The sequence below is a fragment of the Pteronotus mesoamericanus genome, unplaced genomic scaffold, assembly GCF_021234165.1.
Source record: "Pteronotus mesoamericanus isolate MK-2021 breed Mesoamerican mustached bat unplaced genomic scaffold, CSHL_Meso_final scaffold_174, whole genome shotgun sequence".
NCBI lineage: Eukaryota > Metazoa > Chordata > Mammalia > Chiroptera > Mormoopidae > Pteronotus > Pteronotus mesoamericanus.
Window position 1 is genome coordinate 19,022,613 of NW_026555309.1, and position 24,792 is coordinate 19,047,404.

Sequence of the window (24,792 nt, forward strand, 5' to 3'; positions counted from 1 at the left end):
GTAAAGCAGAAGTTATTTTCAGAGTTATTGCATTGTAACTTTTCTTTTTCCACAAAGGAATAGTAAATTGATGCTCAGGTTTAGGGCTTAGCACACAAAATTAATTATAAAACTTTTCTCACTAGCAGGCCAGATACTCTTCGATACAACAGGTAAATCTGCAGTAGACTGGTGACAGACGAGTGGATTTTTAAATGTCTCAAAAATCACCCGCTTATTCGTTTCAGTTGTGGAAGCTTAGAAAAATAGAGGAAGTCTTGGCTTTTAACCTAGTCAGAAAATTTAGTTCTCTGATACTGGGAAATCTGTGCCTTTTTTTTTTCCCCCTCCTATAAGAGTCCGAGTCTTTCATCTCGGGTCATTGGTTCAAATTCCATTCTACTCAGTAGTGACTAGAATTAGTTACCATTTGACTTCTGTTCAGTAACCCGTGTGACCCGAGCTAGTAGCTGCCATCCTGGCCCTGCTGGTTATTTATATCTCAGGATTGGGCCACTTGACACTCGCTGGAGTCTAATGTGGCAGTTTCAGCATGTAATAGGGCCAGACCCTAAATTTTTATCTTTGCCTACAGGTGGTTTGTTTTGTCATGTAACCACTAATGGGGAACCCTTAATTCATTTTAAAGAATGAGAGAATAGATTTTAAATAAAATCTGTAAATAAGAGAATAAACAATCATTTATTTCTAGTCTACAGGGCAGGGTTGTTTTTTTTTTTCCATTTAATATCTTACCAGAAACTTGCATTTCATCGAACATTTATGGATCCCCTCCGCAGTGTGCCAGGCACTGCACTAGGTCCTTAGTGATAACCAGAAGTGAAATTATGTGGCCCAGTCCATTTAGCAGTCCTTCATCTGGTAAAAGAGACAGAAGCATAGCAGCTGCCCATTTGGGGGTATTTACTATATGCCGGGCACTGTGCTCACCTCTTTAGATGCATTAGGTCACTGAATCCTCATACTAAGACTTTGAGAGAGGATTTAGTATCCCCGTTTTACAAATGAGGTTACGTAGCCTTCAACAGGTTTGTATTTGTCCAAACTCGTACAATTGGAAAGTGTTGGACTTGACTGTGTTACTCCAAAGCCCGTAGGTCATTTTAACACTAATACTGCCACCACAAAACATTTTAAGAGAAAATACATCCTGGAGTAAAAGTATCAATACAGGAAAATCTCCAAGAAGGAAAAGGCGAAAGAACCATTCTCAGACAGCATCATTTGTTCTGTGTATTGACGGATAGCTACACCTTAGCCAGCTGCAGCAAGCTCAGAAGGAGCGCTCTGAACCCCGGAACGGCACTGTATCGACAGGATGGTACAGGGGTGTCCAACCTTTTGGCATCTCTGGGCCACACTGGAAACGGAGAGTTGCCTTGGGCCACACATTAAGTACATTGTGACACATAATCACAAAAAAGAAATCTCACAATGTTTTAAGTCAATTTACAATTTTGTGTTGGGCTGCATTCATAGCCCCCCTGGGCTGCATGCGGCCCGCGGGCTGCAGGTTGGACAGCCCTGAATGTGGTGTCTTCAAAGAACGGGGAGGGAGTTGCTTTGTTTCAAATAGCTTATGCTGGATTTTTCTAATAACAAGCTGTATTTCTTTCCACACCTTTAAAATCAATAAACAAGAAGTATTATTTGAACAACTTTAGTGATCTGGACATTGTCTTTTTCTAAGATTTTTATTTTTAGAGAGGGGGAAGGGAGGGAGAACGAGAAGATGGGAAACATCGATCAGTTGCCTTTTGTACATGCCCCGACCGGGGACCCAACCTACAACCCAGGCATGTGCAACCTTTCACTTTCTGGGATGACACACAAGCAACTGAGCCACACTGGTCAGGGCATGTTGTCTTGCTTTACTTAACAGTCCTTTAACATTTCACGAGCAACTGATAATAATTCGTAGCATGTGGAAAAATACTATGTTTACCAATAACAATAAAGGAAGAGCCTTTGAAAAGATAAGTACTTACCCAGTACTTTGGGGGGATATTTTCCCATTGTTGGTAGTAATACTATTTATTGCAGCCTTTTTTGAAAGGTGTTGGCAGTATTTGATAACCTTGAACTTTTTCATATCATTTACCTTGTAATTCTACTTCTAGGCGTCTGCCTTAAGACAATATTGTTAGATATTTGTCATCGATGTTTGTTGTCAAAAATTGAAAGCTTGAATGTCCAATTATATGAGAATGGTTGAACAGCTTGTTTCTAACACTAGATGAAATATCATGCAACTTTTCTTAATGACATTGATGAGGAACATACTAGCATGGAAAAACACTGGTTTACAAATTTATCTCTACAGTATGATTATAACCATAAAAGGGTGATGTGGGAGGAAACTGCACAGGTAGGGCAAAAAACTGAAACAAAATTCACTAAAGTATTACCGTTGGACTTTTGGTGAAAGATGGGGGTTGGGAGGTTTGGGGGTTTTTCCTCATATTTTCCACAGTTACTTCAGTGAAAAAGCAAGTGAAACATCTAGGTCCCAAGTAGCATGTCACAGACTGGTGGTTGGGAGGCCTAAGAAAGTGAAACAAGGAATCAGACTGAAGCTCTCGGGGCGGCACTCCCAAGGAGAGCCTAGCTTCCACTGTCACCTGGCTTTTGTTCTCTACACAGGGTGCCACTGGTGGAAAATTCTGAGAGTGAGAATCCTTTCATGCACAAAGGAAAGATCTGCCTTCAAGGGCTTCAATGACTTATATTTTACTTGATCACTTACATTTACCACTGTTTCAAGTCATATTGTAGAGGAAAAGAGACAGTTTGAATGGAATACATGTATTTTAGTTTATTTTTCTTTGTCTTTCATAACATTTTCCTCTCTTTCTTACTATCCAAAAACCTATAAATTAGTTTTATAATGACAAGGATTAGCAATATGAACTACTCTTACCTAAAATATAATTTCAGCCATTAATATCACAATTTGGAAACAGCTTTTTGTACTAGGAAAAATTAGTAAAGAATACTAATTCCTTAAAGGGGCATTTTTTGTATGTACTACATTTTATTAGTCCAAAGAAAGAAAGCCTGATACTCAAGAGTATAATTTAATGTTAGAAATGCATATTTGATGCTTTTTCTCAAGTACTCCTTGGCGTTTTAGCATGAATAGCTTTTTTGAATGGGCATCTCATTTGTTTTAATGATTACTCTGATACAAGTTACCAGATTATCATTTTTTAACATGTTGATGTAACATCCTTTGTATACTAACACTTGGAGTATAACTAGTTTAAAATATTTTCTTTTTTTCCCCTTCAGATCTCTAAGCAAGAACAGAAAAAAATGGATACGTTTGACGGAAGCATGGCTGAAACGTCGTCTCGGTACAGTGGTGCCCAGGACAGTGGAATCGGCAGTGACAGTGTTAAGATTAGGATCGTGCAAATAGAGCAGCACAGCGGTACCAGTCAGCATCGCATCGCCCGCCCCTCACGCCAGTCATCAATTGTAAAAAACCTAAATTTCATTCCCTTTGACATATTTATTACTGCAAGTAGAATCTCACTAATGACTTACTCCTGTACAGCCTTACCCAAATCAAAATCGCAAGAACAGAACGATAATGAAAAAACAGGCAAGAGTTCATTAAATCTCCCAGAAGATGATTCAGGTGTTGCTAAATCCAGCGAGGCATGTATTTCCACGGTCACAGCAGAAGATCTCTTAAGCAGCAGCCTGTCTTTTCCTTCCGGGAAAAAAATAGGAGCCATCTCTCTTGAGAGTCTTCATGCAACCACCAGGTCATCTGCAAGACAGGCACTTGGGATAACTATCGTTCGGCAGCCTGGACGGAGAGGAACCGGCGATTTGCAGCTAGAACCTTTTCTATACCTCATTGTCTCCCAGCCTTCTTTGCTTCTGAGTTGTCACCACAGAAAGCAGCGAGTGGAAATGACCATTTTCGATGCTGTGCTCAAAGGGGTAGCCTCTGATTACAGATGTACAGGTAAGAAAGAGCCTTCAACTTAACTGAAGTCCTAATAACTGCTCTTACATATTAAGTTTTATTCCCAGTTTCAGGATTGAGCAAACAGAAAACAGCTGGCAGACCAGATAAGACTTCTTTGCTCCATAGAATATGTAAATTAGTAAAGTTCATGTCCCACAGCTGAATCATGTTTAAGTAAATGTTTGAAATGTATCAAGGTTTAGCCTTCATGTTCTTACCCTGCCTCTGAATTTTTTTTTTTTTCAAATGCTGAATGAAACAGGTCTCTTTCAGAGCCAGAGAAATACCTAACAATTTTCAGTGGTTGGGAAACAAAGCTATTTTTCATATTAATGGCCTATAGATACTTTGATCTAATCATCTTGTTATAGCAGCATACTAGTAAATGTGTTTGAGAAGGTTATTACTAAAGTAAGATGATTTAAAGATTTGTATACATCTACAACAAACACATTTATTAGTAGTGTTGGCAAACTGGCTCTTGTAACCAGAAAGCATCCTAATATGTTATAATAATTATATTGAATTTCTGAAGCTTGCTGCTTGTTGACACTTGGAAAGTGATCAGGGGTTCAGATTTAAGACATACTGGCTGTTAAGTAACAAGGGCTAATGTAGAGTTAGAAATTTGGCAGGAAAGACTGGAGAGGGTAGCTGAGTCATCTAAAACTCGGTGCTGGAAGAGGGCCCGAGCAAGCTCAGGTCTAATTCAGGCCTTTCACTGCTATCAGATGGTCCCTTCTAGCAGATGGAAGGCAGCAGTGAGGCATCTGGAGCGTGGGTCCCATCTGAAAGTGGGCCTGGTCATTCTCGGCATGTTAAAGAGAACCGCTTTACAGAGCCAGTTCCTGGGGAGTAGAAGGCAGGTGTGAGGACAAGGATTCGGCCCAAGGAGTAAGGTCGAAGGAGCCTTTGCCTTTTCGCGATGTGCATGGCGAGTCCTCTGCTTTCGAAAGGGTAGCTCACCAGTTGCTGAGGGGGAGTAACTGAGGCTTACCTCCTGGACTGCCTGCGGCTCTCTTGTCACTGGTGCAAGGACTGGCTCACACTGGCTTACAAGAGCCAATTTTTTAATTTTTAGGAACTATAAAAGACAGGTGTTAAACCACTGGTAGTTCACATCAGTCATGGTAAGAGTATTTATGCCACAGATACTGGCAAATGCTGTCAACCGGCTTTCCTGTTCTCAGAGCCAGTTAAACATTTGCCAGCAGCCATTGCATCCCTTCCTCAAACACATCCTGATACGCTGAGCGCCTACAGTGCGGTAGGCGTTCCAGGGGCACTGGAGATGGCAGTGCTGCTGAGGTCGTTGATGGTATTTGAATCAGTTCCTCGGTCAAAATAATGATGTGCTTTTTGTTTAAAAAAAATTTCCTGCGTGTAGACCAACATGGAACTCAATTTCAGTATATGGATCTTAGAGGGAAGGTTATGGGCCAGGCTCAGTGTAGGGAATTGCTTGTGGGAGGAAGAAGGCTTACCTGGTGTCCAAGAAGCATCCTTTGCACAGTGTTCTTGTGGGTGCCTTTCCTCACACAGAAAGCATCTGCTTGGACATTTACACTCTACAAATAGAGAGTCACTGATATAAATTAGCATGTTTCTTCAGAATGCATTTAGCAATTTGGAGAAATTCATCAGAAAGCAATTAGTTAGAATACCCTAAAAAAAAAAATGCAACTAGCATTTATTGAGTATTCGGTCTGTGCCAGGCGTTGTACCAACTGCTTTAAATGCATTCTCTCATTTAATCTTTACCACAACAGTACAGAAAATGTTATATTCCCATCTTACAGGTGAGGAAACTGAAGTTAGGAAAGTTAAGTCACTTGTCCAGGATCACAGACCTAGAAATAAACAGAGCTAAAATTCAAAGCCAAGATTTGTTGGACCCTTGAGTCTACTCTCACAACCTGTCTGGATCCCTGAGTGGAGAGAAAAATGTGATTCCGCAGTTCTCTCAGTCAGCCCCCATGGGCCCGCCCCGGACCGTGCAGATGTTTACCTGGTGAATTTTGTGCAGGAACACAGCACAGCTTCTCTTGGTAGTGTGGCAAACCAGCGTTCAGATTCAAACTCTGTCCCTTACAAGGTGTGTACCTACCTCACAGGGTGACTGTGAAATTGAAAAGAGTAATTCTTGAAAGTACTTATCATTGAGTTCAGCAAATGGTAGGCCCTCATAAATGTTTGCTGCTACCGCTTTACTGTTATTATTTAGTACAAAGGTTACTAAACTAGGGAGCAAAGGCCTTTAGTGGTATTCTGGTATTGGTCCTGCCATTAATTAGCAGCATGACCTTTGCCAGTTCACTTGTTTGGGTTTCTGTTTCCTTTCTATAAAATGTGGTATTATAAATATTAAGGTCTCTTCCAATTTAAAGTTTTGTCATTGAGCAATTTGGAATTCATCTCACATTCACCTTTCTAAAAAAATTTAAACTCTTCTGCTCTGGCCTCTGAGAGTTGACATGTGTAAGCCACCACCCTATCAGATTGAAGTTTATTTTGACTTGTTGTAGAGATGCAGATTTTCTTTTGATATTCTAGTGGAGCACTAAGTTGTTTATTCAGTGTTTTAAGTACAGAAATTGTATTGAATGTTAATGAAGGTTTTTTCATAAATAACTGATCTGGGGAATTTCTATGTTAAATCGCTTACTTGAATGAATTATTCAAGTCCCACTACCAATTTAGTTATCTAGAAACACTTCATGTAGCACTTTTCCATTCTGAAGAGAAAGCACTCTTCCAGGTCAAGTATTCTTTTGAACCCTGAATTATTAACCATGTGGGTAAGAAAAAAGAGAAAAATGGGAATGGCTATGATGTTGCCATTCATGGGGAGGAGGAGCAGTAAGGTGGAGGTGGCCAGTTTCACTTTTGGATTCTAAAGTGAAGGAGTCATTGCAGTGTCTTTAATTGGAAGGACAGAGGGGTATCACCATGAAGCTAACATTCTTAGAAAGGTCAAGGAAAAGTTAAAGTCACAAGTTAAAAATGAAAGTAACATATGTCTTTCTGCAGTGTTCATACATCCGGTCCTCAAATGTCATTTCATTCAACATCGTATTTGATATCGTTGATAAGATGCTGCGGAAACTTAAGCCTTGTTTGTGTCATTTAGCCTGTGGTAAAATTGGTTTCATTATATGTTGTGTTGCTTAAAGTCACTGAATCTACAGATGACATTGAAGGCCTATTGTACTTTTTCTCTTGATACTAAAATGAGTCCTTTTCCACAAGGGGACTCAAGTGGCCGCCATCCACTGGCAGTTTTAACATATATGTGCATCTCAGTGAGTGCCACATTTTAGTATATCAGACGTGCCTGAGGTCTTTATGGAGATAACGAGTTTTCTTTTTTGAGAGGACAAGAATATTTGATTGTAAAAAAATTCTAGCACCATGTGACTTGAAATTGTTTACTGTTTTCTATGGAAGTTATCAACCATTATTACATGTGCTCATGTTCCTTCGTATGGAAATCACACGGAACAAAAAGTGAACAAGTGATTTTTTGTTACTCCTTAAAAAGACTTATGTTTATAGGATAATTTCCCCCCAAAGTCATAATTTTCATAAATATCATAAGAGACTATATCAAAGATTTTATTTGACTCATTAATTAATAAGGGAACCAGTAGGAATGTTATAAAAGAATTCATAGGCAGGAGACCACTAAGGCCCTGGTTATCTCAGAGGTTTTGATTCTCTAATTCATGTGGGTCCTAAAATGGCCCGAGCCACTTGATCACGGACTTTATTCACTGGTAAAGCATGGCTCTGGGTGATTCTGGAAGATAGAAATATTGTTCACATTAAGTTATGAAGATGTGGTTTCGTTTGACATATTCAGCAGACTGCAACGAGGACCCTGAAAGCAAATACTAAAATCCCTTTGAACGTTGTTGTAATATGGTGTAATAGCCTAAGGGATCTGCTTTAAATTAATCAACGTGGTTTTTAAAATCACACTTACCCTCTTGTCTTGTACAGTCATGTGACTTTGTTTTAGGATGAACTTGTGATCCCTGTCATGCTTTTGTTTCTACATTCAGACAGTCTTTGGAAATATTCATTCATTTGTCCCATTTGAACCCTGGCAGGTTATCAGACACATTCAAGATGCTAAGGAACCAGTAAGAAGACTCAGTTTCTCTGCCTTCACGCACCTCTCTTCACTTAATAGTTATACTGATTATAATTAATGCTGAAAGTTTACCAGAATATGGGTCAGGGAAGGCTGTGCCAAAGAAGCAATTTAGAAAACTTCAGTATCATTTGTATGCAATGGTGTAAAGCTGCTTGGATACAGAGGAATGAAATAGGACTACTCTTCAAATTATTTTTCTACATTACTCGTAGATTGCATTATAAACACAATTCAGAATAACTTTTGGTGTTCTATTTAACTTATCTGTTTGTTTTTTTGGTTTTTTTCTTTGTAATATATTTTAGTGATTGCTTTTGGCCTTTCCAGTATACATGCCTAATTTTTCAGTATACTTAGCAGTGACGTTTTATCACTTCAAGAAAAATGTAGAAGCCTTATAGATTTCTTTACCCTTCCCCACTTATGTTATAATCATCATATATACTACATCTGCATGTATTGAAAACCCTACCAGATAAGATTTAGATAATAATCTTTGTTTCAATAATGTTACATATCTGAAAGAACTAAAAAGGAAAAAACAAGTATATTTATATTTTCCAGTTTTTTACCATGTCCAGAGCTTTTCCTTCATTCCTCAAGTTCCAGGTTTTCCTCTGGTCTATTTTCCTTCAGCATTAAGAACTTGCTTTAGCATTTCTTTTAGAGCAGCTTGCTGGCAACGTATTATTTTAGTTTTGCATGATCTGAGAGTATTGTTTTGTCTGCCTCATTCCTGAAAGATGTTTTTGCTGGATATAGAATTCTGGGTTGACATGTCTTCCAGCACTTTGGAGCAACTGTTCCACTGTCTTCTATCCTCTGTGGTTTCTGAAGAGAAATCTACGTTAAGTCCTATTATTGATTCCATATATACAATTTGTGTTGTTTTCTCTGTCCGTTTTCAAGTTTTTTCTTCTTTATTTTTGGTTTTCTATAGCTTGATTATGATGTGTCTGGGCTTGATATTTCTTCGAATTTATCCTGTTTGAAGTTCTCTGAGTTTCTTGATTCTGTAAATGTATGTTATTTAATTAAGTATAGTAACTTTTTGGCTATTATTTCTTTAAATATTTTTCTGTACTAATCTTTCTCCTTTCCTTTTGGGACTCTAGTGTTAAACAATTTCATATTATCCCACAGATTGCTGAGACTCCTTTTTTTTATTTTTTGTCTCTGTTCTTTATATTAGATAGTTCTGTTGAATTTCTCAGTTCTAAATGTCCATTCAGTTCTTTTTTTATAGTTTGTTTCTGAGAATTATATTCCCATTCATTTCAAGTGTGTTTACTTTTACCTCATGAAACATAGTTATAACACCTGCTAAAGTATTAAATGCTTGTCACTGCTGTCACATCACAGCCACTGCCCTACCTATTACACACACACACACACACACACAGATGCACACATGCACATACATGGCCACCTTTGGGGCAAAACCAGGAGATGAAGGAAAAACACCCGGACTCCCCTACAGCCGTGAAGCCACAGAGGCATTGCATCCCACACAGGGGTTCTGTTGGACTTGCAGCTGTTCTTGCCATCACTGTGCACCACATCTTAGGACTGGCTCTCAAGTCAAAGTTAGAAGAAAAATGAGGGGGGAATAGAACAAAAGAAAAGGGGAAACTCACCATTTTATGGGTCATATCTGTAAGTTGAGACCCCTCTCCAATCTGCATTGTTCTTGTTTACTTTTTGGAGTCCTCAAGTATTGTTGTGTTGTTGGTTTTTTTTCAAGTTTTTAATTGTAAGCAGCATGAGAGTTAGGCTGCAGTGAGCTTATTGCAATTTGGGCTGGCACCAGAAATCCTGTGATTTAAAATAATAAAAATATTTTCTAGTCCATTAGCCAACACATGGCTTTCTGAGAAACTTAATACAGGATTTCCCCCAAAAGTGATACTTTAATATCTTTACATCTGTAAGCACAGATCAGTTAAATGTATTGTAATGAATAATTACTGCTCTCAGGGAGTTGTCAGCATTAACTTGACGCTGCCCATGTCAGCATTAAACAAAGAACATGCCCAAATACTCACAGGGCGGTAATAGTGTTTTCCCTGTGTGTTCCTTAGGGATAGCCTTTCATGTATTATAAAATCAATTTAGAAGAAGAAATGCTGTGAAATTCATTGTCCCTCATGTCATTTTGCCTCCTTAGCGCATGCATATGTATTGAAAAACCTAAATTTATTACGAGATGCTACTCAGAATAGATGACAGATGGAATCTGTATTTATGCCTATAACTTTATTTTAGAAACCTGAAGTGAAATAAGAATGATGATAATTGCTTATAATTTTGAGTGATAAAGCCTCATCCCCAGTCTGCACAATTTAGTGACCTTAAAATATGCCAGCTGTGCCTATAAGTGTATGTATAGTGCTTTGTTTTACTCTCTGTAACTTAAAAATTGGCAGATTCTTTAAAGAATAAGTTATCAACTTGAATTTAATCTATGGCTATTAATATTAATAACTTGTAAGTGATTTTCTGTCTATTCAAGTAGATAATACCTCTGCGAGTTAACAGGTTTCTTTTTAAAATACTAAAATAATGTGCCGGTAGGTTTTTCCACACCCTTCTCACCTGGGGCAACCTCTTACAGAATGAGACCTTCTGCCAGAGCCCTTATATGGAGCAGCTGTATTATTGGCAATTCTCTTTTAAATAAAGATGTATGTAGTTGTTTTTAACATAATCGTATTAGTTGTGTTTATAAATATTTTAAAATTGGTATTTGTTTTGTTTAAGGTAATAGAGTCCAGATTTGAAATTGCCTCATATCTTGACTATGCAGCCCAAGGCAGCCTCAGAAAGTCATTTTTCTTCTTGTTTGTTTGGAGCTTTTTGTTTGTTTTTGAAGAAATGACGGTGCCATCTGGTCAGTTGTGAAGGAGTTGAACCATTCTGGTGGAATTTAACTAGCCCCCATGCTTCCTTAGTCAGCCAGTCCCGTATCTTATTGCTCATTAATGTGTTCTAGGAACTAACAATACTGATTTGAAAACAATTGCTTCTGCCCTCTTGCAGCTTCTTTACCTTAATAAAATTTTTCAAAAGCATCAACAAGGCTAAAATACAGAAATTAAAGTTGACTAGAATTTATCATCCTAAGGCAGGTCTTAGCATACTTCTATGTAGGACAGAAATGTAAGTTTTATAAACATTAGAGATGTGACTTCGGGTCCAATTAAGAGGCAAACATGAAAGAGAGCTCAATAAGAGCTCAAGAATTGGAGTCAGTCAGTCCTGGGTTCGAATCCCGGCTCTGCTGCTTCCATCTGTGTGCTTGTGGGCCTGTTATTTAACCTCTCTAAACCTCAGTTCCTTATCTATAATATGGGTATGATACTGATAGTAACCTCTTAAGGTTGCTGTGAGAATTAAACAACGTATAGGAAGCTCTTAGTTCAATGTGTAGCACAGGACTCAATGAGCGATAATATTATGTTGTTGCTTTTATCATCATTGTTACTATCTTCAAGCAGATTTTAAAATAGTGGTAGTAATTGGCAAAAAACAGGTCACATCATTTCAGTGCAATTATTGCTATTGTGTAGTTTGAAAAATTTCAGTTACAGTAATTGACTTCGTTACCCTTTCATGAATAGGGCTGCAGAAAATGTGCCAAAGACATTTGAGTAAACCAACAGTTGGAAAATCATAAACTGGCTTCTTACACCTCATAAATCATATCTTGATTTCATTTAGTTATTGTGACTTTAAGAGATGGATTGAATTACATGTCTCTTTAGAATTAAAGGTTTTGCTAATGTCATTGGAAAGGCTTAGCATTAACCTGTGACTTGAATGTCATAATGATCACAACTTGAACATTTATCTGAAAATTTAGCTGCTGGGAACATTTCTTGCTAACCTATAATGTGAAATGAAATTATTACTTTGACAGGAATCAGCAAGTAAGTAGGTCTATTAAATGAGGGCCACTCTGGTGTATCACTCAGCGAGAGCTGTGCTGAGAAAGTTGAATAAGAAGTGAACCCGGCCAGTGCGGGAAACTGATGTGTGGGGAAGGGTATTGAAACAAAATCAGTAGTTTGTATTTTCAGTCTTGGCTCTATTGCTCTTGGTTCTTGAAGCAAATTACTAAAATATCTGGTGTTTCAGGTTCCTTATCTCTAAAATGGGTATAATAATATCTTTTTTATAGTTTAATGGTTTATTCTGCATGCCAAATGAGACAATATTTATGAAATGCGTTGGAACTATGAAACGTTATTCAACTGTAAGTTGGAACTTCTGTAATTAGTAGCAGTAGTAGAAGGAAGATCTTAACAGACCTTCCTTTTTAGACATAAGGAAAAGATTAGTGTCCCAGTCCTTTTGACACCTAGTTTAACTAATATTTACTTCAAATTAATAAAAAATGGGAGGAATCATTTAAAGCCACTGGTTTGGCTTTAATATTACAGAACTCAGACTTTGCTCAGAGAAGAGAAGAGGCTTACTCTTGGGATTAAGTTGATTTTCCTTGAGTATCTATGTCTAGTTTTTTACTGGATTTTACTGCAAGTAAGCACCCTTGTGTTTACTTGCACTGAATGTTAATAATGTGTTGTCCTGCAAAACATTGAAAACCTACATTAGAATTTAACCTGAAAACAGCCAAACAGGAAAGAGACCAAGAACACCACAGAACAGTATAGAAAACAAAGTAAAAGGAACTTATTGAAATGATATTTCATATATTATCTGCTGGTTAGCATCATTAAGTAGAAAGAATACACTTCCTTACGTGGAAGACTTGATTCTAAAAGTAAGAGCTAACAAACACTGGTGATCACACAGTCCAGCAGCCTCTTTAAGGCTTTCCTCTTCCTCTCAGCTCCAGGCTTGGGATTTCAAACCAGGAAATCTCTGCCCCTTCCTGTCACATCTTCTGAGGTGCAGAGGAACAGAGCATGGGGGGAAAGTGCTTATGGAGCTAACCAAATGCCCAGAAGTCAACAAGGAGATGATGGCTCCTCACTGGCATCAAAAGCAATTAAGAACTGGTTTTTTGGTTGATTTTGCTGTCCCGACATTGAATTGTTACTGTGTTTTATGGTTCTAGGTTCCTTAATGATTTAATTTTCATACATTGTAGGGGCCTTATGGACTACATTTGCTTCTGTGGCTACATTTAAAAAAAGAAAAAGAAAAATATAGCCATTAAAACTAAGGCTCATAAAAGAAATATAGAAAAATATATACTGAGCCATGTCCAGTGGTAAGAACGTGACTGTTCTAATAATGAATTACACTTGTAGCCGTTGAGCATGGCTGAAAACAAGCACAGCCACCATGCCCCTTGGGAGATTAAAGAATGTCCATTTCATAGATAGAGGCAAAGAGATCTAGTAAAATACATTCTCCCTAGATGCTTTCCTTTACATTTTATTCACATTCCATGAAGAAACACCTTTGTGTAATCTTAGCTGGGCATAACAGGATTAAGCTAAAGGACGATCTAGGAATATCTTATCAATGAAGTGAGAAAGAAGGGAGAAGAGGACAGAATCTCTACGCCCCTACCCACTACCCTGATTCCTCTTTAGTGGTTTCTTCCTCCCAACTCTGGTGCGCGGTGAACTCTGCTTGATCTTCCTGGAAAGAGGTGGGGCGCGGCTAGAGAGCAAGAGAGCAAACTGAGTGAAATTGCAATTCTGATGCACTTACCATGTTATTTTATAAATCATTTTAAAGTGTCATTTCAATCTCTTTAGGTTGGTATACCCAGATCACTTTGTAAAGAAGTCTCTTAACTTCTAGTTTAAAAAATGGAAAGGAGTCCACTTTGGCTTGCAGATTATTTACATCCTTGCAGAATATTGACTTCTTTATGTGAGCCAGATATTTTTAAGAGATGGGAATGAAGGTTAGAATGTAATTTGATAATCATCAAAACCGAAGTGCAAGGAAGTTGTCAAGTCTCTAATTTCTCCTAGCCAGTGTTATTAAATAGGGAACTAAGTTTATTGAGTAGTTTTTCAGACCTCAATAATTGTTATGTTAAAAATTAAGTATAAATAAGCTTACTAGTTTTTAAGACCAAAATTGGGTATAATTTTGACTAGTATGAAAAGCTTTTTATTTTTTACCATTTTTATTCCTCTTATTTTAGATCAATAAAATAAATATTTCTCAAAATCAAAAAATAAAAACAAAAAACTAGGAAGAGTAGACATTTGAAAAGCCAATCATATACTCCTATTTTGTTTAGTTTTGAGTTTAAGAAACCAAATAGTGACTGTTTATTGAACTCCTACCATGACATGCCCCATACATGTCATATTACACATATTATCTAATATAATATTCTCAACAGCCCTACAATTTAGTTTATTATCCCCATTTTGGGAACAAAGAAACTGGAACTCAGTGATGTTAAAATTAAATTTACACACTTCAAGAAGTCAGGATTTATACCCAGATCTGTGTGCCTTCAAAGTTCATGTTTTCATTACCTCATGTTTAATTCTGTTATAAACTGATATAAACTCTCCTACAGAATGAAAATGTGAGAAAGCTTCATGAAACGAAGTCTGTGTTCAGTAAGTCCAGAGTCAGTGACAGACTATCTCACAAACCTCTTCCATGTGACAGTATCATATCACTTGACAGTTGTCCCTCAAGAGCCCATCAAAAGTCACTTAAATGCTATTTCATATGCATGGCAGCCCCATGGACCTCAGCGGAAAGAGAACCGGTCTTCCTGAGCAGCTGTAGATGCCACTTTGCTTCTGTGGCGGCCTGAGATGGGCCTGGGCTCATTAGCTGGGGCAGATTTCAGGATGTTTGTAACCCACAATCACAGGTCATTGAAGACTCTGCAGAAAAGAGAATGAAATATAGTCTGTCATTTAAAAAAAAGAAGAAGCAGCAGCAGCCAAACAGTAGATCCTTCTGGACTTTGTGGAACCAATAAAATGGACACAAGTAAATCTTGAGGCTATTTGCAGTGCTACATCATACATGCATTAATTTTATGCTTTGAGAAGTTTGTGATGTTTTAAGCCTATACTATTAGAAAGAAAACTCAATGCAATATGACATCAAAGCAGAAAGCTACTGAAATTTAAATCTTTAATCACAGTTTAGGAAACAATTTTAATCACATATCATCAGTAATGCTAGTATTAGCATCGGTAGAATTAGGAATTAAAGCATGATGTAGTTTCAGAAGTTGTTGATAATGTTGAGCAGAATTTTGTTATCCAGGATTGCAAGCAGCCACAGGATCACTTTAATGCAGCAAGAAGCTAATTAATACCAGGAGTAAGATGACAAACCATTTGCTTATTGAAGAAAACATGGTTATAATGAGGTACAACAAAATCCAATTAATCAGAAGTTTATTTTTCACGGCTCATCCCTCAAATATCATTTAATAAGACTTTTTCCAGTAACACAAGTTTACAAGAACTCTCCGCCATGGGAAAATTCTGTTTCCTTGACATTGCTCTATATTTAAGTTCACACTCATTTTCCACAGAAATGTAAAAGACAAGAGTATCATGAGAAAATTGAATCTAGGATCACAACCGTTATTTTGACTAGAGTTACTTGCATTTTCCACAACAGAAACTTTGCCCGAAACTGCCAGGAAAACAACTATTGGGCAAACTTCTCTTCCTGCCCTTCCTTCACTAGTCCACTTGTAGAGGTGCTGTCGAGCGTGAAAGCAGCCAGGAGAAAGCAGACAGAGGCATGGACGTCCAACGCCATTGTAAACTTGCGGTTGGTGAAAGTAACTGTTAGACAGGGACCCGTGAGGAAGAAAATGTTGGTGGTGGAGAGCCTTCCTCTAGTCCTCCTTATAATGGATATCTAGTTTTCAAATGAAGAGACTCTCATGGCACTAGACTTTTTAAAATTCAAAGTTCTTATTCATATGGCAAAAGAAATTGAAAACCTTTTTTCTCTATGGTTGGTAACACTTAGAACTTTCTGGTGTAAAAGTAACTGGACTTCATTATATATTCAGTGTTTTAGCAATCTTAAAATGGGGAAATTACCACTGGAATCTGTGGGAAAATGTCTTCTCATTGGGACCTTAGGAAAAATTCAACTTAGTTATGAAAAAGGATTATCGTGCCACATAATAGAACAAAGCAGAGTAATAATAAAGCCTATGAAATCTAAGGCAGTGAGCCATTTTATATCAGCCTGGAAAACAAAGTTATGTGTTAAGTTGAAGATTGCAAAGAAAATAAACTAGTTTATTTTCAAAGTTTCATTTTGAGTTGGGCACACTGAGTCATGTTATATTTTATATAATTCAAATGTTAAACAAAGACATACTTAACTCTGAATATTTGCTAAGGGTTAAAAATAATAACCATAATGAACAGCACTACAGACTCAAATTCAGAGGAAGACCTTCCAGGCAGTTAAGCGAAATGAAGGTTTTGTGAAGAAGCAGTGTGATCTGCAAGCGTGAAGAATGCAGGCAGAATCAAGGCTCTGTGAAAGCCCTCGGCAATGGACTTGAGACGCTGAATCTCCTCTTCAGCTGTTTCTTGTGGAAGGATATGATGAAGTTTTCTTTTTCTTCTTTGGAGGCCAGGTCAACCCAGAAGAAAAACAAATATTATAACTTGGTCAAATTATAAAGTTCTAACATTTGTTTTTCTTATTGATTTGTTTTTCTAATTGAATGAGATTTATGGCTATGAGCAAGCAGTTTGTCATTTTTCTGACCCATTTCCCACATTCTGTTACTCCCAATAAGATAAGATTTTCTCCTGTTTCTTAGGCTTAGAGATAATGCTCATCAACATTGGGAGGAGCTTACTATTTTCAAGAGCTTCCTATATTCAGATAAATGTGTTTGCAAAGTATGGGGAATCAAACTAACAACGTCTGAAGGAGCTTCCAGAATGAAACAGCCATCCCTACTTGTCACTCCATTTATATTATATTCACAGGCTCCTTTAATCTCAGTTTATCTGGTGCTGTCCCAGCTATACTGACCCTGAGGAATGTGTAATACGAATCCTATTTTCTAGACCTGATAATGGAACTCAGGAGAAGTTAAATTGAAGACAGGACCGGAAGTCGAGAAGTCATGCCCCTCATCATCTAGACATTAGAGCATAGGGACTAACTAGCAACTTGCAAACCTGAGCTATTTCTCTGGGAGTCTGACATATCTTTCTGCTACTGCTGCTTACAACCATAATGGCCGCAGGAATATCCAAAGTAGAGATATTAGCCAAAGCTGGGAGAGTAGCCACCAGCCCTGTCATACATTCAGTGTTCATCAGCCACGCAATCTGTATTTTCCTGTATGTTCCTAATTTCAATGGTTTGTCCTATCAGCCCTATAAGTACAGCTGTACTTTTAAACTGGTTGTGTAGTAATTAAACCAATACTATCATTAAGTCTCTAATATTTTCTTGGGTAATAGTCATTGAAATTTTGGCTTCTGTGAATACATTTCTTAGACTTTTACATTTTCTTTATTCCTATTCTGCTTCCTATTGCCAGTTTGTTTGTTTATGTCTAAATCATATCTCCCTGTAATTGCCCTAAGGCAGACTCCTTACTGATATAAACTTTCCTATAGGCTGGGTACCAGGTGGCCAGGTCCTCTAACTTCTAATAAGAGAGAGGCAACCTGCATAAGACCCATTTTGCCTACTTGTAAAATCCTCATTCACATTATCAGAATTTGCTGTTTCCCCTGTCTATATGACTTGATGAAGGTAGAACATCACATAACCTTTGAAGTGCTTCTTCCTCTCCCCTTTAATTTTTATAAATGCTGTGTAGAACTTTTTTTTTTTTAGTTCTGGATAATTTATAGGTCCATATATGTGCTTAGGATCATCCTAAAGATGATCATCCTTTAGTACTTAGAAAAAGGTTTGTACGTGTGTGTATGTCTTTAAGAATGCAGATAGGACCGTTACCTTTGAATTTACTAAACTTAGTGTTCTGTTTCTTCATTGTTCACAAGACATTTTGAAGCTCTTCTATATCAGTACATCAGATTCACTTTCCTCTTTTTACTAACAGCATAATATTTTTTTTAAGTTACTGGGATGACATTGGTTAATAAGGTTATATAAGTTTCAAGTGTACAATTCTGTACTATATCATCATATATTTCACTGTGTACTCACCACCCAAAGTCTAGCCTCCTTCATCACCATATAGTTGATTCCCCTTAACCCTCCTCAACCTCACTCTATACCCTTTCTTCTCTAGTAACCACCACACTATTGTCAGTGTCTGAGGTATTTTTTGTTTGTTCCTTTGTGGCTTTCTCTTTTTTATTCCACATATGAGTGAAATCATATGGTTCTTGTTCTTTTCAGTGTGATTTATTTCACTTAGCATGATAATCTCAAGATCTATTCATGTTGTTGCAAGGGGCAATATTACATCTTTTCTTATGGCTGAGTAGTATTCCATTCTGTATGTACTGTATCTTCTTATCCAATCATCCATCAAAGAACACTGGGAATAATGCCAGCACAGTATTCTATGCAGCATTCACAGTATAGTCATAATTTATTTTACCATTTCTCACTTAGGTTTATTTTTCCCATATTTTTAAAATCCAAGTGATGCCACAGTCAACTTCTTTGGAGATTACCTATGTATTTTTAAGTATTTCTTTAAAATAGAGTCCCTGCAGTTCATCTTTCTGATAGATTCCAAGGGCATGGGTATTCAGAATTTTGATAGATACTCATTCAGCCCTCTCCCCATCCATGCAAAAATACTGCAGTTACACTCTTACCCACCAAACATGGGGAGGACCCGTTTCTCCTTCCTCCCCACAAAAGATATTATCAATATTTTCATTTATGCTAATCTTATGAATGAAAAATTGTTCTCTTGTTTTAATTTGTTCTCTGCAAAAAGATTAAATGGTTAAAAGTAAAAGCATAATTTTAAAAATTCTTTAAGAAGCTACAGAAAAATATATAAGCACCTAGGAATAAATTCATAAAATAAAAGTTAATAGTTTTTTTACCACATCTATAAAAAAGGTATGCATGCAACAAGCATCAGAACATAATTAAAAGACAACTGAAATAACCAAGAGGAAACAGTTGCTACATATGGCAAACAAAATTTTAACACCCATAATATATGATCTGAGCTCCTACAGATTATTAAGAAAAAGGAACTAACAGAAATATGAATAAATAAATATTTTGTAGAATTGAAATCCTAAATGGTTAATAAATGACAAGATGCTTAACCTGCTTTATTTTTTACTAACAATATAAAATGGATGTCTTATGTCAACACATGGAGATCTTATTCTTTAAATAATTGTATGTATTACCATTATTTATTTAGCATTAATCTGCTGATGGGCATCTAGGTGCATATATATAGCATGTCTATATATATATATATATATATATATATATAATGCTATTACAGTTGTCCCATTTTTTTCTCCCCTTTATTCCCCTCCACTCAGCACGCCCTGCTCCCAACAACATCTCCACCCCCCCCTGCCCAGTTCATGTTCATGGGTCATACATATAAGTTCTCCATTTCCTATATTATTCTTAACCACCACCTGTCTATTTTGTACCTACTATTTATGTTTCTTATTCATTGTGCCTTTTCCCCCATTCTGCCCTCTCCCCAACCCCTCGGATCTCCATTTCTGTAATTCTGTTCCTGTTCTAGTTGTTTGCTTAGTTTGTCTTTGTTTTTGTTTTAGATTCAGTTGTTGATAGTTGTGAGTTTCTTATCTTACTGTTCATAGTTTCTGATCTTCATCTTTTTCTTAGATAAGTCCCTTTAACATTTCATATATTAAGGGCTTAGTGATGATGAACTCCTTTAACTTTACCTTATCTGGGAAGCACTTTATCTGCCCTTCCATTCTAAATGATAGTTTTGCTGGATACAGTAATCTTGGATATAGGTCCTTGTCTTTCATGACTTTCAATATTTCTTTCCAGCGCCTTCTTGCCTACAAGGTTTCTTTTGAGAAATCAGCTGATAGCCTTACAGGAACTCCTTTGTAGGCAACTGTCTCCTTTTCTCTTGCTGCTTTTAAGATTCTCTCCCTATCTTTAATCTTAGGTAATGTAATTATGATGTGCCATGGTGTGTGCTTCCTTGGGTCCAACTTCTTTGGGACTCTCTGAGCTTCCTGGATCTCCTGGAAGTCTCTTTCTTTCACTAGGTTGGAGAAGTTCTCCTCCATTATTTTTTCAAAAGTTTTCAATTTCTTGCTCTTCCTCTTCTCCTTCTGGCACCCCTATGATTCGGATGTTGGAACATTTGAAGCTGTCCCAGACATTCCTAAGTCTCCTCATATTTTCTTTTTTTGAATTCTTGTTTCTTCATTCTGTTCTGGTTGAATGTTTATCTCTTCCTTCTGTTCCCAATCGTTGGTGTGAGTCCTGGTTTCCTTCCCTTTTCTGTTGGTTCCCTGTATATTTTTCTTTATTTCACTTTGCATAGCCTTCACTTTTTCCACCATTTTGCAACCATACTCAACCATTTCTGTGAGCATCCTGATTATCAGTGTTTTGAACTTTGCACCTGATAGGTTGGCTATCTGGTCATCGCTTAGTTGTATTTTTAGAGCTTTGATCTGTTGTTTCATTTGGGCCATATTTCTTTGTCTCAGCGAACCAGTTACATTGGAAGGAGTGGAGCCTTAAGTATTTGCCAGGGTGCCCAGGGCACTGCGTTGTGATGCTATATGTAGGGGAGGGATCCAAGAAGGAACAATGCTGCTTGCTTGGCCCTCCACCAGCTTTAAGTCACTTCCCCTGCTACCCACAAGCAAATTGGGCCCTTCTAGTGCTGACTCCAGGGTGGGTGGGTTTGTATATGTTCTGGGACCCTGTGGGTCTCTCCAAGGTACTCTCCTGTGAGGCTGGTAGTTTCTCCCACTGCCGCAACCCTCACAGGTTTTTACAACCAGAGGTTTTGAGGCTTTCGTTTCCCATGCTGGAACCCTGGGTTGCATGGTTTGTCTCATCCCTCAGCTGTTCCTGCGGTTTATACACAGGCAAATGTGGGAACGCCAGGTCTGCCAGCTGCCACCTTGCTGCGTGTCCTCTCCACCCCAGCTGCCTGTCTCAGCCCCTCCTACCATACTGTTCAATTTTCTGGCAGTCTGGTTATTTTTTGTTTTTAAATTTGCTATTGTCCTTCTTTTGGTTGTGTGAGGATGCACAGTCTATCTACCTATGCCTCCCTCTTGGCCAGAAGTCCTGTTTTCTACTTTTTGCTATAATTAACAATTCTACAATGAGTGTGTGCTTGGCGTACGTGTGTGTATTGCACAGACATCCTTTTCTTTTCTTTTTTTTTTTTTTTTGGTCTTGGCCTATCTGAAAGATGAAATATTTTTTATTTTAAAAAATTAACTAATTAATTATAAATAAAATAAATTATTTAAAAATTATTTTCTTTTATTACTCTTATTGAATATTCTTAATATTTATATTTTAAATGTTTATATGCTATTTTTCATTTCTTAGTTGCTTCTTATTTATTAATATCCATTTAATAATTGTTTATCTTCTACCCATTTTTCTATTAATATCAATATTGTTTATGTGAACTCTATATAGTAATATCCCTGTTCCATCATACAGGTTTGGATATCTGATTCCTATAACTTGCTTTACTTATCATCCTAACTTTTACTTGACAATTTCCTAACACATCATATTAGTATTTCTACATCAATTGAATTCATCTCTGTTCATTACTTAGTTACTTTACCTGTTTCTGTTTTCTCTTTTAGATTATTGTTCTCCCTCTAGATTGCATTTTCTTCAAAATAAAGAATTATATCTCTTCACATAGGTCTGGAACAGTACCGCTTACTTTATAACAGCTTCTTTATGATGCCTGCATGGGTGAGGCCCCAGAAATAGACACTCAGATCCTGGCAGGTTACATAGCTCCTACAGACTGATTATAGATCCTCCCAGCAACAGACATCCACAATCCTTTCACCAGAGAGAACAGTATAGTCTTACTGTGTAATAGATCTACTATGCATATTCTCACTGCTTTAAATTCACTGATCATATAAAAAGAGAAGAATGCACTAGTTTAGTGTTTGATCTTTACCACATAGATCTAACGTCACGATCAATTGCTTTCAGTATTTTCTTTGAAATCACATAAAGGTTCATATGTGCCAAATTTCATAAGGATCACATGATAAGGTCAGGAAATACAAATTCCAAGGCAGAATTTATATGCCCAGTTCACATATGACAGTAATACTATATAACCATATGTTGAATATAATATACTGTATGTAAATGCTATTCTTGAAAGCAATCCAATCAATAAAACCTAAAATAAATAACACTTTAATAACACATTTCAAATCAACTGAAAATGGAATAGATGGACTCCATGGCAAGAACATCCCTATAAAATTGACATTCAGAGGCCATTAAAACACAGAGAGTAAAACAATCCTGAAACTAAAGAAAAACTGTGAATATTTAGAAGTTTTTAAAAAGCCTACTACACTGTATGCCAAGATACAGCAGTCGTTTTTATTTAAAGAGCTATTGCAATAAAAACTGGCTTGCTAAACATTAAAAAGAAAATTCCGTTTGCCATCTGTTTACTAAAAAATGCTTTTTAAAAATATATACAATATTAGCCAGAAAAAAAGGATTTTTAAAATACACAGTATTTAATAGAAAAAGTTAAACCAGAAAAAGTCAAGTTTTTGTTATAATTTGGACTATTAAAAGATTGACCAATTTTTATCATTAAAGAAGGTTATGGGAAAGCTACTGACGTTAAACTTCAAAAGCCTAGTAGTAAAAAGTGAATGTAATGTCAGTAAAACTCCGAAACAGATCAAATAACCCTTAAGTAGTACTAATCCACTGCTTCTTTGAACATGTATATGCTTTTTTTTAAAGCTGAAAAGGTTGCACTTCTTTCTTTAATTTGTTTCCAACATCCCCTTCTAAAAAAAAAAAAAATCCAGTTATTCAACTGTTAATGGTCAGTGGCTCAGAGTACAGCAGCTTTCCTTCACTCAAAGATGACATGAGTTAAGGTTTGAAATGTCTTTTCCTTTTGGACCTGGTTCTGGAAAGCATGGTTTTATCCTTTCACTTTGTACAAAGAAAGCTTCTCGTTATCCGTACAAGTACTCGTGTATGCAAATGAATATACTGCATGTATACAAATGAATCAGTGAAGGTTACATACAGTAATTAACCAGACTTTTTTTTCTTGTTTATCAGCTGAAACTCTTACAACAAAATGAGATGTGTGTGATGTAATTGACATTTTTAATTTTAATTTTGTCACTGCAGATCCTGGGAAGACTCTGCCTGAAGCCCTTGATTACTGCACAGTTTGGCTGCAGACGGTGCCTGGAGAAATAGACAGCAAGAGTGGTATTCCACCTTCCCTTGTAATACTACAAATTAAAGACTTTCTTAATGGGCCAGGTAAGAAAGTCATGGTTAAAATGTATGTACTCTTCTTCTTCATGAGAGTATATGAACATGTACGTAGGGTCTGTTAGGCATCTTGCTATTTGTTGCCAAATGAATAGATCATTTGTTTTCCAGAACTGTACTCTTTTCAGGCTACCCATTGTAGAGATCAAAAAGCAAATATTAATATGCATTAAAACTTACCTTTAGTCTGACAAAATGTGGTTTACAAATAAAAAATAACTGACCGGAAGCCAAAGACGCGGGATTTTATTTCTATCTTTCCTACTAATTAACTATGTGACCTTAAGCAGTTAATCTAATCTCCTATATGCCTTACCTGTAAATGAAGAGAATAAAATAGATTGGTGGATGGGTGGATGGATGGATGAGATACATGATATACATACTTAAGACAGTGTATACAGATAGATTTGATTAAATGCATTAAGTACACTTATTTCAGATCCTTAGCAAAATACTTGAAATACATTAATACTAAGTTTTAGATAGACAGACACATATCAGTGTATATCAAATGCTTACCATCTTCCAGGCACTGGTGTTTTACACACTTATGTATCCCAAGGAGTAGGCACTGTAATTATCCCTATTTTATGAATAAGGAAAAGTGATGTAAATTGCCCAAGGTCATAGTGGCAGATGATCCAATAAAACCCAGGTCTTTATGACTACAAAGACCTAAATCACTTCTATACTATACTAATTGTAATGTAACTAGAGATTTTTCCTTTCTTTCCCTTATCCTCATCTTCCTCTTTCTTTTTCTTGCTCTGTTTCTTCTCCCTTCATCTTGTTTTCTGCCTCCTCTTCTTTTTATTACTATTTCCTCACTTCAGTGAAATTTTAACTATTTATTAGGTTGGCCAAAAAGTTAATTTGGTTTTCTTCTATAAGATTACTCCAGTAGCGTTTAGTTGTCTGTAACTTAATTTGAAACAGTTTTGTTAGGTTATATTGTGACAGCTGTCATGTCAACGTGCATTTTTAAAAAACTTACAAAAACTGGTGAATTTTTGTGTACTCATTTTTATATTGAAATGAAAGGAAATATGCAACATTTTTGGCACATTTTGCTTTATTTAATTTCAAGAAAGGTAAAAACCGAACTGAAATGCAAAAGTTTTGTGCAGTGTATGGAGAAGGTGCTGTGATTCATGGAACATGTCAAAAGTGGATTGCAAAGTTTAGT

The 24,792-nt window shown here is 36.8% G+C and overlaps 1 protein-coding gene across 4 annotated transcripts in view; it reads left to right on the forward strand.

Annotated features, from left to right (window-relative positions):
* VPS13B (vacuolar protein sorting 13 homolog B) overlaps window positions 1-24,792 on the forward strand; it is a 673,385-nt gene that overhangs the window by 465,456 nt on the left and 183,137 nt on the right. For all 4 annotated transcript variants that reach the window (XM_054590316.1, XM_054590313.1, XM_054590314.1 and 1 more), the window contains exons 34-35: window positions 3,292-3,979; window positions 23,454-23,591. In XM_054590316.1, coding sequence (XP_054446291.1) covers window positions 3,292-3,979; window positions 23,454-23,591 — 826 coding nt within the window. The remainder of the gene's footprint in view (window positions 1-3,291; window positions 3,980-23,453; window positions 23,592-24,792) is intronic.